This window comes from Aethalodelphis obliquidens, unplaced genomic scaffold (assembly GCF_003676395.1).
Source record: "Aethalodelphis obliquidens isolate GAN/ISIS:26980383/991018 unplaced genomic scaffold, ASM367639v1 scaffold2, whole genome shotgun sequence".
Lineage (NCBI taxonomy): Eukaryota > Metazoa > Chordata > Mammalia > Artiodactyla > Delphinidae > Aethalodelphis > Aethalodelphis obliquidens.
The window spans coordinates 68,999,533-69,015,622 of NW_020837946.1; the positions used below are offsets into that span (position 1 = coordinate 68,999,533).

General features: G+C 36.8%; 1 protein-coding gene across 2 annotated transcripts in view; it reads left to right on the forward strand.

Moving 5' to 3' along the window:
- IFIH1 (interferon induced with helicase C domain 1) overlaps positions 1 to 16,090 on the forward strand; it is a 56,158-nt gene that overhangs the window by 2,133 nt on the left and 37,935 nt on the right. Inside the window, exons 2-4 of one of the 2 annotated variants that reach the window (XM_027129756.1) lie at positions 5,824 to 5,992; positions 10,479 to 10,619; positions 15,604 to 15,702. In XM_027129756.1, coding sequence (XP_026985557.1) covers positions 5,824 to 5,992; positions 10,479 to 10,619; positions 15,604 to 15,702 — 409 coding nt within the window. The remainder of the gene's footprint in view (positions 1 to 5,823; positions 5,993 to 10,478; positions 10,620 to 15,603; positions 15,703 to 16,090) is intronic. The other variant, XM_027129762.1, reaches the window with a different exon arrangement.

Genomic DNA, 16,090 nt, shown 5'->3' on the forward strand with positions numbered 1-16,090 from the left:
TGGTTTTCCCAACTAGTAAATTACATTACACTGTTGTCGGTAACGTTTATGTAGTTTTGTGTATTGAGAACCAGCTAGAACGCATTATAGTAGTCCAGCTGGATATGACAAATGTGTACATCACTGTGGCAGAAACTTAATTTGGAAGACAGTATGCAGCCTTCAAGCCAGCTGGAGATGGAAGATGGCATTTCCAGCCACAGTAGCTGTTAGGAAGTCCAGAAGCAACAGAGTCCAGTAACACCACAAAGCTGTTTATGTTTAGTGGGTACGATGTCCCGATTGCCAGCGAAACAGCACTTCTCCTTATTTACTCTAAATATGTCTGCCTATCAGCATCACTTTTGTCTTGCCTGGATTGAATTTCTGCCAGCTAGTTTTTATCCAAGTTCTTGATTCTGGCAAGCTTGGAGGCAGCTAGCAGGAATGCAAGGGATTTGACACAAAGAAGATATAGAGTAAAGGGACATTTGTGTAGTGGTAGCAGCTAAGGCCAAAGCAACCCAAATTCTCCCTCAGAGTCGTATTTCAAAGGAGGCCCTGAAAGCTAGAGGAGCTATGTATCTGAGGCTTTCAAAGGAGCAATAGTGTCTGCGTGAAACTTTGGAATAGTTTTTGTACACGTCATTTTACAGGTCCCATCAGTCTCAAAAGGAATCAATGGCGGATGATGGAAAGGCACCACTAGGTTTAGAAGAATCCCCAGCATGTTGATATGGGGTCCTTGAGGAATGTTTATCGTATAACAGCAAAGTGTAGTGGGGAAAGCATGGGAATTTGGAATGGCAAGACCTGGATTTGAGATCTATCTCTGTTTCTTACCATCTGCGTTACTTTGGACTACATTATTTGTTTCCTGATCCTAAGTGTACCCATGAAAATGGACATAATAATAATTTCCTGTCTCATTCACAGTATTTTATTGAACATGAGTGAGAAATAGTGTTTATGAAAAGGCTTTATAAATAAGAAAGAGCTGTTTGGTTATGATGTGACTTCTATTATTTATTTGGTCACATTTCCTTGTGAATTTAAAGTTTCAGGGATTTAGGTAAATACCCCATGTTGAAATTGAGATCTGCCTCCTAAAGTCCCTGGATTAAACTGTGATTTGAGGGAGAAACAATGTTTTTCATCTAAGGATGAAACCAGAACCCAGTTAGGACTAAGTATAATATTGGTGCTTAATAAGTGTTGATTGATTGGATTTATTTCCAAGGAATTGTCTGGAATAAGAAATGAAAACACTTGGAGTAATGAATTGCCTTGCCAGGCATTGGGGAATGGATGGGTGGATGACGAATATAAGATCTCCAAATCTGCTTTTTTGACACCTTAAAATAGCATTTAACTAAGAAATCAGAACTTCTAAAAAACATTTTATTTTAATGCTTTTCCTGTTTTCCGGTTGACACTTTCTACTTGGTCCTGGATTCTCACCTCCACCTCCCAATCCCTGCCCCTCTTAGGTAAGCACTTCTAAAAACATGATCCTAGATTTAGTTTTGTGACCAGCAGGTACCCAAAGAAATTTATTTAATCCACTGATTATTCATTCATTCGGTTTAAATTTATGGAGCGGCACCTTGCATCAGACACCATGCTAGTGCTGAAATGATTGGAGAATAACACAAATACTGTCTGTGCTTTCACGGAGTTTACTATGCGGTGTTGATCAGTGTTCATTCTTCTAACAAATAATTAAAGAATGTCTAGTATATGTGAGGCACTATTGCAAACACTGAGGACTCAGCAATAAATACAAGAATCACTTTATAGATCATTATAATAGATGCTCCCTAACAGCAAGGGGGTGTCCCTGTACTGGCCTGCTTCTATTTAGGATGCTAAGTGACATCGTAGCACATCCATGACTTAGACAGCCATGAACTGTGGATCATGTAAACATTTCTATAGTGTTTTTTAAAAAAATTAATTAATTTGTTTATTCATTTATTTACTTTTGGCTGTGTTGGGTCTTCGTTGCTGTGCAGGCATTCTCTAGTTGCCTCAGGCGGGACCTACTCTTCATTGTGGTGCGCGGGCATCTCACTGCAGTGGCTTCTCTTTTTGTTGCAGAGCAAGGGCTCTAGGTACGCCGGCTTCAGTAGTTGTGGCACACAAGCTCAGTAGTTGTGGCTCACGGGCTCTAGAGCCCAGGCTCAGTAGTTGTGGCACATGGTGTTAGTTGCTCTGCGGCACGTGGGATCTTCCTGGACCAGGGCTCGAACCCGTGTCCCTTGCATTGGCAGACGGATTCTTAACCACTGCACCACCAGGGAAGCCCCTCCACACTGTCTTAATATCAATTTGAACAGATTAAGTAAGCTGCATGTTTCAGCCCTGCCCAGTTCAAAGCATCAAACATCTATAGTCCTAGAAGACACTCTGTACCTTTCATTTACACAGTAGAACAGCAGATAATATCACCAGTCCAACTAGAAACCCTCCAGTTCCATCTACATGAAGTTGAGTATTAGAGTTAATCTTCTTCTAGCTCATTGTAATGTCAGGTAAATTAGGATGGGTAAGAATTTTATTAGCAACAAAAAGTACAAATAAGAAATTAGTTATGTCATTGTGACAATACATAGTCATTCAGAAAGACATTAACTTTTGGAGGGAACTTGTTCTTTAAAAATTCTTTGTTTTTAACGTAAGAGTTTTGCTTCCTGATTTACTGGTACTGAGGGTTGAGCTCTGCTATATTAAAAGGTCACCATTATATTTAAATAGCTATCTACGGTTGTTCTGAGGGGGAAGAAAGCATTTTTATCTAACTTTACAATTGTGTTGGCAAGCCAGTGCTTAAACGAAATATCTTTGGTTTCTCTACTGATTTCTGTTAGAAAAAACATAGATCAAAGAATTCAGGGAGCTTCCCTGGTGGCGCAGTGGTTGAGAGTCCGCCTGCCAATGCAGGGGACATGGGTTCGTTCCCCAGTCCATGAAGATCCTACATGCCGCGGAGCGGCTGAGCCCGTGAGCCATGGCCGCTGAGCCTGCGCGTCCGGAGCCTGTGCTCCGCAACGCGAGAGGCCACAGCAGTGAGACGCCCGCGTACCGCAAAAAAAAAAAAAAAAAAAAAAGAATTCAGGATATGAAAGCATTGAACTGTATTACCCACAAACTCATATTTATTTTACACTCTATAAATTAGTTAACAATGTATCCATAGACATTTTTAACTTCATATTCAGAGAATACATTCAGTGGGGAAGGAACATGAGTGGGAATCATTATATGTCCTGTTTCAGGCTCAAGTCTAAATATTCATTTCCCAAGAATTTCAGTAATCAAGTGTATATATTGGGATTTTTTTTTTTTTTTTTTTTTTGAGGTACACGGGCCTCTCACTGTTGTGGCCTCTCCCGTCGCGGAGCACAGGCTCCGGACGCGCAGGCTCAGCGGCCATGGCTCACGGGCCCAGCCGCTCCGCGGCATATGGGATCTTCCCGGACCGGGGCACGAACCCGCGTCCCCTGCATGGGCAGGCAGACTCTCAACCACTGCGCCACCAGGGAAGCCCTATTGCGATCTTATATATAGGAGAACAAATTTAAGTAAAAAACATTGTGTGATTGCTTTAAAGGGAATTGATGTACTTTCTAGCAGGAAGGAACTAGGAAGATTTCTTAAAAATTCAGAATCTTGATGACCCTGCTAAAATTGCACGGGTATTATATATGTAGTTCCACATTCAAATAATAAAAATACTTGCAGGAAATAATGGCATAATGATTCTCAAATGCCTGAACTCAGTAAGGACAAAGCAAGCTTGACAAATACAATTCTACAGTAAATATCGACTAACTGGTTAATTGTCAAAGAAAATTTAGTGGATATAATATGCTTAGGTTTTTAAGTATAAGTCTTTATTACAGTGCTTCACTTGTTCATTTTAGAGAAATGCTTTCTGATTACTACTTCTGTGGAATGAGTTTAAAGCTGATAAAAGGCTGAGATAATTAAAAATGGAAATGGTTGAGTTAAAGTAAGGTGCTCAAACCAGTCTCATTTAGCATCTTTAGAGACTGCTGCTTAAATTAGCAGGTAATAAATAGAGATGTTACAAACATCAGAGAAGACAAAGAATTTCCATTAGAAAATTAACAAAATTAAAGAAAAGTAGGAAAGGAGCAAGAATCTGCTTAGAAATGCTGTGGGGGAGATGGACTGAAATCGCCTAAATTTTACTAAGTCAAGTAGTCATTTTAACCACTTCTTGTCAGAAAATGAACTTAAAATTGGAGACAATTACCAGCTATAATTACAGCTCAGTAAGGCAGTATTCAGCCTCTGAAGCCAATGCCTGGGATCTAATTCTACCTCTGCCATTTACTAGCTTTGTGGCCTTAGGGAGGTAACTGGGCTTCTCTGAGCCTTGGATTTCTGATCTGTAAAATGGGTTAATATTGGTATCTTCTTCAGAGTTGTTGGGTTGATATATGCAAAACATGTATAATAACATTATCTATTAGCTGATGAAACGAACATATTCTTTGGGTAGAAATCATGTGGTATAATCTTGTACGAAGTAGTGTCTGCTGGTGAAATGCTTGTAAAGATAGATGCTTTTCCCAGTCATCATAATAATAAACACTGAATTTGTACCAGACATTGTTCCAAAAATGTGAATTCCTGAAATTAAATGGTTATTGGATATATTTATAGGACTAGAAAATACACAAATTTGTAGGAAACAATTAATCTAGCTGAATAGTCCATATTATACATGTAGAAGATGGGCAAATGTTGAGAAAGACCTCTGAGAGTATGTAAGTTAGTACTTCTTACCTAAGCTGCTGATTAGAATCAAGAGGTGCTTTTGAAAAAAGTTTCTGGTTTCCCCCCATGGACAAATCAGAATCTCTGGGGGTAGATTTCAGACATCAGTATTTTCTAAAGCTCCTCAGGTGATTCTAACATGCAGCTAGGATGGACAAATGCTGTAATTTTATTTCAGTTGCTTCATTTTACACATGTAGAAACTGAGGTCTGGAGAGGAAGTGGCTTGACTAATGGCCCAGCAAGTTGATGGTGTCCTGCCTAATTTCTTTCTGGTCTAAATGTGATCTTTTCTCCAAATGTTTGGTGCTGTATTAAGAACTGGGGAGATGCACTGTAATAAGGATTACACAAATGATTCACATTTAAAAAGATTTACTAGATTAATGTAAAGGAGAAATTAAATGAAGGTTAAAAATAGTAATGAATGGATATAGAAATGCTTCTGCCCAATACTTAAAAAAAGGAATATAGAAATAAATGTCTTATAATGTTAAGTAAACACAAATTTTTAAAAAATTATATTATAGCAGTAATAAATAATACAAATATTAAAGAATATAAATGTTTGATAGTAATTACTTATTCCATAGTGGTAATAGTGAAGAAAGAGAGGTCGGATAAGAAATGTTTGATTTCCTGTTTATAGACTCCATGAGTTGAAAAGATATAGCAAGCCCTAGATATACAGAAAGAAATTGATGCAAATAGACATAACATGGCTAGAAATTAAAGACGCCTTCTTTTGCACCCCTTATTCAGAATGGCGGAGGTAAAACATGTTTCCTAAGTGTCAGCTTTGAATATCTCAATAGCTTAAAAAAATAGTGTATATTTAAAAGGGGGATTGGCCCAGGGATTTTTTTCCCCCTAGAATCCAAAATTTCTGTAAGTGGTATTGCTGTTTTCTTTAGTATTTGAATATGAACCTTTATACATATGCTTAATTGTGCAATTTTTCTAAAGGCTAGTTCCTGTTTAAATTTATTCATAAGATAGTTGGACTTCTTTAATTCTACTTTTCTCTTAAAACAGGTTTCTGCTGCAGAAAATAATGGAAATGAAGCAGGGGTAAGAGAGCTACTGAAAAGGATCGTGCAGAAAGAAAACTGGTTTTCTACGTTTGTGACTGTGCTGAGGGAAACAGGAAACGATGCGCTTGCCCAGGAGTTAACAGGCACCGATTGCTATGAAAGCAATGCAGGTATTGCTAATTCCGCAAAGGAAGGGTTTTTGCGTTTCGCCTAGTGACTGAGAGTTTAATGAAACCTGTAGACACAGTGCCAAATACTAGGGTATTTAGAATCAAAATTTCAAGCGATTTTGAGAGGTATGTTTTCTTTGTTTTACAAATGAGGAAACTGCTGCTTGGGAAAAGATGAACCTTCCAAAGACCACAGCACTCAGCAAGCTGGGCTGGAATATTGGCAGCTGACTCCTTGTCCAACATGTTTTCCATTTCCCATCTTATTTTGGAAACAAAGTGATTGTCTGAGATTTTTATCAAGATAATTTTAACATTGCCTAGACAAATAAATTGGAAGAAAATATTTTAGTGATTATTACAACTGCTGCATAGTCTTCTGGACATTTATATAAATTTTTAAGGAATTTATTAAACATTTGATAAAAGGTCTGTAATTGCTAACATATCACAGTGTTCCTTTCTGTGAGTTTTTAAAAGTATTCAATTATAATAATAGAAATAACATTTTAGAGCTCTTTCACATATACCATTTGTAAATCTAATATAATCTGCCATCTTATTTTTCTTTACAGAGTATATTTCCTGTGCTTTAAAAAATATCATATGTAAGACAAATTGAAGTTTAATTGGTAATGAATGATTACCAACTTATAATTGGTATAATTTATTCACAATTATATATAATTTAAATGATTATAATCATTTCAAGCTTACTTCACTTCTTTTATTCAGTCAGTCATTCAATCAACATGTAATGAGTACCAGACACTGTTCTAGGTGCTGGGGATATGGATTTAAATGAGAGATACAAAGTCCCCATTCCCATAAACTACACTTCCTAATGGAATAAAAAACACAGCGAACATTTTTCTAAGTTACTCATGCAAAAGAAAAACAGATAGTTACTAAATTAGTAGAGTAAACAGCATATTATGATTTTATGCTGTATTATTTATGAAATAGCTTAATTTTGCTCAGTGGTTAGAAATACACACAATATATATATACACATATATATCGGTGTGTATATATATCTAGTGTATATATATACATACACACAACAGTGTGTACGTATGTGTGTGTATATGTATATATAGCGAGAGAGACAAACATAAACACACACAAATATTTTTACTATGAAATATTGAAAAGCCCAGAAGAATTACGAAATAGTATTAATGGACCTGTGTGTAAATGAATCATGGGGAGTGAAGTGTAATCCATGTTTAGGGAAGGTCTTCTTGCTTCAGCCCAAAGCAAATGCGGTATGGTGTCATATGTTTGGGATGGCCACAAAGTGAAAAGCTCAAGAGGCTCCCCTTTTTGAGATTATCTAGGGATTTGAGGGGGATTTATTCAGCCAAATGTGGTTAATCCAGCTTTCAAAAGCCAAGCAGTAATTCCATGATCTGTCCACTAGCAGGTCCCCCAGTTTCTACTGTCATTGTTTCTATTTCCACAGCAAAGTGTAACTGTATTTAAAAAAAAATCCCTCTCAGTAGAAGCACCTTGATTTTGCTTCAGTTCTCTGGAATGGGCTCAGTGGTGCCACTTGCTTGCAACATCAAGATTATGGGTTCTTTTGCGTTTATATATTATGGCCCAGCTATTATTCCCACAATGTAACTCTAATGCCAGTTTGCTAATTCTAAAGGGACTTCAGGCCAAACTTACATACAATAATGGGGCCAGATTTCTCCTACATACCTCAAGGATGAGCTGGACCCCAGTGCAGATCACACCTTCTCATGATGAGTTCCCTTTCAAGACCTTGTGCGACCATTTCCATCCATGACAAACACCCTAGGACTTGAACTTCAAAGGGAAATGACTGCAGTCTCAATTTTTTTGTTCCCTGGGAAATTTTGGCCTCAGTGTATGGAGGGATATTAGAAAGAGCAGCCTTGCAGATCACAAAAGACCTTGTTACATCCATCCCCCAAAGTAGAGGGTACTTACCCATTTTACAGTTGTGTACTAGTTTAGGAAAAAGTCTAAAAGATCAACTCTAAGTGTCTTCTAGCTTCTCCTGACATAGACAACGTCTCGCCATATTTCTGTCTTTTTTTTGTTGGGGGGGAGCGGAGCAACAAGTTACATACAACATATTTCTTTCTAAGATATTTTTAAGTTCCACTTTACAAGGTGCCTTGTTGGACGCTAATGCGATTTTTCAAATTCTAATGCTTTGAACGATAGCAATCCTAGGTAAAGTATATATACACATAATACCTGTATAATAACACACCTCATCATATACCTCATCTAATGTTCACATGCCTTCCTCTTTACTTTCCTTATAATATGCCATAACTTCGTATTATGATTAAGTCTTTACATGTCTGTTTCAGAATGGCTTGGGGACTAGTTTATCCAAACTCTCCTAGCCTGTGCACATAATGTCGGCTGGCCAAGGCCAAACACTTTATAAAAGGAATAAAGCCCTCCTGAAAAGAAAAAAGTGGCACCAATTATCCATCATCCTTTTCGCCCTCCCTGGTCCCCTGACAGGATCCTCTTACATTTGGGGCTTTTCCTTCTTTCAACCAAAGTGGGTGATGATGGCTGTTACCCCAGATATGTGGGCTCTTACAAAGACAGGGAGCCCAGTAGAAAGGGATTTCTAAGCTTCTTTTGAAGGTTGGATGGAAGATGCAATCCCCTTCTGGGACTCAGCACCCTTACACTCTCACTACCCCTACCAGCAGTCAGGGTGCTTCTGACCAACTCATTCCAAATAAGTAGGGCTTACTTCTCATGTCCTCCACTGAAAATCCAATCAAGGGAGTCAGGAATTTAAATATTGTTTGCTAACCTGTACATATTATTAAGGGAATCTAACCATTTTTCTAGCAGGTCTTGATGCCCAGAACAAAGTTAGCTGTCATTATTCAAAGTTAGCTGTGGTAGGAGCTGCTGTGGATGGAATCGAGCCCCCCTGCCACCAAATTCATATATTGAAGCCTTAACCCCCAATGTGACTGTATCTGGAGCTAGGTCTTTAGGAGGTAATTAAGGTTAAATGAGATCCAGAGGTTGGGTCCCAATCTGATAGGACTGAGGCCTTATACGAAGAGGAAGAGAGATCTCTGTCTCTTTCTCTCTCCCCACCATGTGAGTTCACAGTGAGAAGGTGACATTCTGCAACCTCAGGAACATGCTCTCACCAGACACCAACCTGCTGGCACATTGACCGTGGACTTCCTATTTCTAGAACTGTGAGAAAATACTTTTCTGTGACTTAAGTCACTCAATCTATGGTACTTTATCATGTTGGCCCATGCTGACTAACACAGGGGCCTGGGCTCTGGATCCTGACACTTATGAGTCCTGGCTCCTTCATGTCCCTGGATGTGTGACTTTCACCGGGTACTTGCCCTCTCTGTGCCTCAGTTTACTCCTCTGTGAAATAATATTACTGATTACCCAGGATTATTTTGAGGGTTAAAAGATTTAACATTTGTAAAGCACAAAATAAATTGTCTATTATTATTATAAACCCCAAACATACTTAATATGTACCTACAAATATTATAAAATCATCTTGTCTAAAGACAAACTCCAAAGTCAGAACAGTTTTCTTCAGGAAATTCTCCATACACAGCACACATTTTCTCTTTATTCTTTAAGATGGGTTAATCGAAAATGATACTTTAAGAAATTTTCTTTATGGCATCAGTCTCTGACACATTGTACTTCAGAAGGGCAGAAACTCTTGCCTTTCTTTGTAACTTTCTTTCAAAAGTCTTAAGAAAACACTCAATACATGTTGGCTGAAGAAAAAAAAAGGTTAGGTGGAAGAAATGGTGGGAAGGAAAAAGGAAGGATTCAGAATATTTCATTAAATTTCTAAAAAAAATCTCCAGAAATTCAGAATACATGAATGTAGGCTGACATTAAAGCATATGTACATCTCGTGTAGAACACGCAGTGAGAGAACAAAAAGGCTAGAGCACAAGCTGAAGAAAAACTACCACCAAGTTTGCATTTTCATTAATGCAGCCTTACATGTGACTTTGTATCACTGAACAAGGGGCTTACTTCCTAAAGTTGATGGTCAGATAGGAAATCGTCACACTTATGATTAGCATAATACTTATTATATTGGCTTTTTAGATAAAATTTAGTCATCACAAAAGACTTACTCACTGTGTTCATATAAAAAAATAAAAATACTTTGTCACAACATAAAAACATGTTCCAAGCCTTACAAAATGTCGAAGTATTGTAGTATATTTAGGCAGATCTCTACTAGGGACCCCACTTGGTTTTCAAAATAAAAATAACAGTTCTTTATATTGTATAAAAACTTGCATTGCAATACAATTTACATTCTGTTTAGAATTTCAAAGTATTTAAGTATATTCAGGTTAATCTCTATTAGGAACCCCTATTCTGTTTTCAAAATAACAATGACAGTTATGTATATTGTATAAAAACTTGCATGGCACTATTGTTTATATTCTAATACTTTTATTCACAGAGTCTGAGAATCTATCACCAGAAGATGGTCCTGAGGTCAAGGAGCCCCTCCTTTTAGCCACAGATCAGCCCAGTCTGGAGGCCTGGGACATAGAGAATAATTCATTGGAATCGTCTTTTGCAGATTCTTCTGTAGCTTCAGGTACTTGGGACACACACATACTTTTACATCCACTAATTAACTACTTCTGGAAAAATCAGTTGCTGCATTGATGACATTAGGATTTATTAAACAGAGGGAGAAATTTGGGGCTTTGGGGTTTTGTGAATATTTATGTTAAAATAATATTTCTGGAGGAGATTAAATGAAAATAATTGCTCTTTGTGTCTAAAAATGTTTTAAAACTAATGCAATATTAATATGTTACGAACATGAGCACACTGGGTTCTAATTTTATTTTATAAGATATCCACGGTCCTTGTCATGTGGTAAATATCATAAGCAAGTCCTGCATTTCATGATTTTCGAAGTACTTTCAAATACATGAATTAGTGGGTTTTTTTTAAAAAAAGATTTATTTATTTATTTATCTATTTTGGCTGTACCGGGTCTTAGCTGTGGCACGCGGGATCTTCGTTACAGCACGTGGGATCTTTTAGTTGTGGCATGCGACTTCTTAGTTGTGGCATGTGGGCTTCTTAGTTGCAACATGTGAACTCTTAGTTGCAGCATGCGGGATCTAGTTCCCCGACCAGAGATCGAACCCAGGCCCCTGCATTGAGAGCATGGAGTCTTACTCACTGGACCACCAGGGTAGTCCCCATGAATTAGTTTGACTCATTCAAATTTCTGAGAATTAAATGAGGCCATTACGTTTTCCCCTTTTTACAGACTGGCGTGTCACAGAGAGGTTCAACTGGGTTATAGAGATCAAAACCAAGGCTTTAGAAAAGAAGATGAATGAGTGCTAAACAGGAGTTGGTTTGAATTTCAGTAACTAATTGGTGTGGGTACTAGATCCACCATGTCCGCCTTTTAGATATGAAACAGCCCTGGAAGAATCAAACTAATTTAATTATTTCCCCTCCCTAATTTGCTCATAATAGGAGAATCCTTCTCTCCTTCCCTCTGTCCCCCAAATGGCCACATTCATTTTTCACTAGAAATAGTCAGGTTGAAGTCTGGTGTGCTGGTAAATGTTTACCAAGTGGCTCTCGGAGGAAAAGAAAAAAGCCCTGATTTGTAGCATATGCCAATCTTCATGGTGTAAATACTCCCACTAAGGCTACTTTCAAGTGCCCACATAATGTCACCAAACACTAAGTCAGGAAGAGATGTGCAGTAGCGCACCACTATTCGCCATTTCCATTATATGGAAACAATAGGCTTAAATAGCCTCAACATCATTGATGATTGTAAAATCTAGTAAAATGATTAGAAATTGATGAGTTTTAAGTATTCCTTACCTTTGTTTTAATATAATTTTTTTAGTAAGTCCATATAATTTAATTTTTAAAATTACCTGCGCTTAACATTAACAACTGGCTCATGAAATTCTAGAAACTTTAACAATTGTTCTTGTGCTGTATGAGCTGACTCCATCACACTATTACAAAGTATACTATTTTCGTCTCAGAAAAGTAATATAGCTGCATTGCAGGAGATTTGGAAAACATAGAAACCTACAAAGGAAAAGTCGTGCACACTTTTACAGTAAGATATATTACTCTTCACATTTGGGTATCCCGTTGTGTTTACATACCTGGATGTTTATATATAATGGCATTTCTCCTGAATTCATTAGATGTTCTTCTACAGCATGGTTTTTAACAATTGAATAATAATTCTATCCATTGGATGCTTTATGATGAATTAACCAACTGTTGAACATGTAGGATGTTTCCAAATTTCTACATCATGAATAATGCTGCATAACTGTCTTCATATTTATGTCTCAGTTTAATTCTTTTTATATTTATTTTTAATTTTTAAAATTTATTTTATTGAAGTATAGTTGATGTACAATGTTGTGTTAATTTCTGCTGTACAGCAAAGTAATTCAGTTATATATATACATGCTTCTTCACATTATGGTTTATAACAGGATATTGACTATAGTTCTTTGTGCTACACAGTAGGACCTTGTTGTTTATTCATCCTCTATACATTAGTTTGCATCTGCTAACCCCAAACTCCCAATCCATTCCTACCCCACCCAGTTTAATTCTTAAAAACATATCACATAATCGAAATTTCTGGATCAATGATTTCTACAGTTTTAAGACATTTGATACTTAATGTTATATTTCACTCCAGGAACTTGTACCAAATTACATGTGCTCTAACAGTACAGGAGAGTACTTACTGCCCTGAAGTCTATTCTATAAGAGTGGGTAATATTATTTTTAAACTTTGCCAATTTGGTATTTTACTACTTGAATTTGAATTATTTTCTAACGAAAAATGTTTTTACAAGTTCATTCTTTTTGTTGTTGCTAATTGCCTATTTTTCTATTAGGGTATTTTATATTCTTCTTGCTGGCTTATGTGAACTAGCTAAATATATAGGATAGCAATCTTTTGCCATAAAATAGTGTCAAGATCTTTTATGGTTTGCCTGCTATTTAGCCTTGTTTAAGGTGTTCTTTTAGCGGAATACTTCTGAAGCGTTAGTGTGCTTATGTGTCCCCTGGAAGTGGAGGTCTCACTGATATGCAGGTTTTGATTCTGTAGCTTCTGTATGGAGTCTGAGATTCTGCCTTTCTCACTTGCTCCCAGGTGATGCTGCTGCTGCTGGTCTTGGACTACACTTTAAGTAGCAAGGTTTACTGTGCAGAATAGCAAAGCTTTTAACCCTGAATTCTAGAGGACCTTTTTTTTTTTTTTTTCATTTGAGCAGCTGCGCTTTCTTTCAGAAATCATGATTGCGCAGGAATGCCAAAACCACTACCTGAATGTGGGTTTTTCACGTTTTAATAAACTTCCTTGGTAGGCTACCTGACATCTCTGTGGGTTACTGGCTATTTTCTAAATTCGCACTGGAAAGAATTGAAGCCAGAACTGAGGCTGGGAATTGATCCTGCATCTCAAATGAAGGTTTTTCATCCAAGGTTGCCAACCTAATGCATCTTGTCAGCCTGTAGTTTATTTATCTGTGGAGCATTCTGAGTCTCAACAAGGACAAAATTAAAGACAAAACCTTTTTTAAAAAATCCGTTTTCTTACTATTTAATATAAAACTTAAAGCTGCATCAAGTGAAAAAAATCTGGATCTTAATAATGGCTTTAAGGGACAGAAAGGGGTTTGTTTTTCCCTCTTCGGGTCCCCTCCCTCCCTTCCTTTCACTTCTTTCATTTAACGAATCTTATTAAACTCCTATCATGTGCCAGGCATGCACTGTTCAGTGTTCAGCACTGTAAATATTGTGGTGGAGCAAACCAGATGTGGCTTCTGCTCCCATGGAGCTTTCAAATGATGGGCATGTCAAACGGTAGTCACTATATAGCTGCACAGTAAGTGCTGTGAAAGAAAAGTACAGACTATTAAAATGTGTGCTAGTCTGAGAACACGTGAGAGTACAACAAACTGTACAGTAATCTGAGGACTCCATCCAATTCACAGACTTTAACAGTCTTCTAGTCTGTAAGGTTCTTGTGGTGTCTGGACTTCTCATGTGGATTTGGGAACAGGTTCGTCCAATGCATTCTGGTCCTTTCCAGAGCAGTAAGAAAGGGTATCTGATTTATGAAAATGGAGTGCTTCTGCTTTAGGCCTTTGCCTCTTCTTCTGATAGATGTTGAGGATCATTCCAGGTATTCATTTCTTTTCTTGCTGCTCTTCAGAACTAAGAATTACTGATGTAAATGACTTGTAAAGTATCATTAACCCAAAGAAGTTATTGTAGTTCTTTGGACTGAAGTTTTTGTTGCAAAATTAACTGTAGAAGGATTTTGCCTACGTTGACATTCTTTTACAGGATTAACCATCAAAATAAATAAGGTAATATTCAATAATCTGTAATATTTATTTGCATAATTTTTTTGTGTATCTTAATGATATTTACAATATATAATCTTTATTTTGAATTTCGGTACATTGCGTTTAGATTTCAAATACAGTTACCAAGGTAGCATTGAAAGAAACTTATTACTTAAGCTACACACATTCTATAAATATGAATTTTCAGAGGCAAAAAAATGTGACTTGAATTATTTCTGATTTTAAATTAAGACTTCTCTAATTTTTATTTCCACATCAGTTTCTAAAATATTGTTTTTCAGTGCATAATAGTCTTTGTGGATACAAATGTTAATTATTTATAGTTTTAATGCAAAGATTCTTTATATATTGTTTTTAGCCTTTTTTACTCCTTAACACACCTGACAGGTAAGACACACTAGTATTAGTAATAGTGGCCCACCCTGAAACCAATTTTAATCACTCCTTCAGTGATTAAATCAGTGATTTAATCACCAAATTTAATCTCTCCTTCAGCCTGGGGTGATAGATGAGAATTCCCTAGTGGACAGTTCTGGACAGGGATTTTGTCATGCCTCCACATCGGAGGCTGGTATTTCTTCTTCCTTTCTCCTTTCAACTTCTTCCCATTAAAAAGTGGTTAATAATTAAGATATACCCCATTTTTTAAAATTTGCTTTTTCCACACGAATACAACCATTTATAAAGGATATTTGAATAGTTCTCAGACTATTCATAGAATTTTACTGCTGGATGTAATAATTCTGCTTTCTGAGGTCACTGGTCATTTTCTAACAAGAAATTATTGGAAAATTTTGGTGTTTCTCTAGACCACACTTCCCTAGAAAACATCAGAGGGGCACAATGCCCACATTCATTTTCTTCTATTAAAAATATTTTAATTATAGAAAATACACAGTTATCTGGTTTATGTTAATCCTATAGGCTTACAGTAAAATTGGTTATGCAATCATTTTTAATTGTCTGCTACTGTTGCTTTGTTAAAATAAGTGAGTGGTTATTTTACATTGACTTTTTTAATATACTATTTTAGGAATTAATGACATATATAAAATAAAAAATAAAGCAAAACGAAATAATAAAATTTACTGTATTTGGAATGAACTTACTTTTATGCAGAGTTCCACAGAAAATCCCCCAAATTTCTTTTATCATCCTTTGTTGATCTCCCTGTTATGAAACTAGAAAATGCAAGTACCGCAGGTTGGCCAGCAGAGGGCGCTTTGACATTTATAAAGAGAATGGAATGTCACTGTTCCAGGGTGGACGATTATAACGTACAGGGTGAGTGTGCCATGTGTGAATACACAGTGCGCATGACTGTGAGTGCATGTGTATATTTTGATTTATATATTCGTTCACGTGAAGATTTTAAAATTCCACCCAAGCTAATGAGCTTACCAACCTGCTTGTTTTCAGACTTTAGTACCTTCTTTTTCATATTCCCCCATATGTTCCACTCCTTAGGTTTATCCGGTGACATTATGCTTTGGAATATATTGTGGATATATTTTGCATAGATCATCTTCTGTAGGAGGGGTTTAAAAATTGACCTTTATAAAACAGCCTCCTTCTTTCTGGCCCAATCTGTTAGTGCACTTTTTTTGTTGTTGTTTTGTTTTCCCTTTTTATAGACCGAAGTCCAATCTTAGATTTGGTCTATAGTAATCTC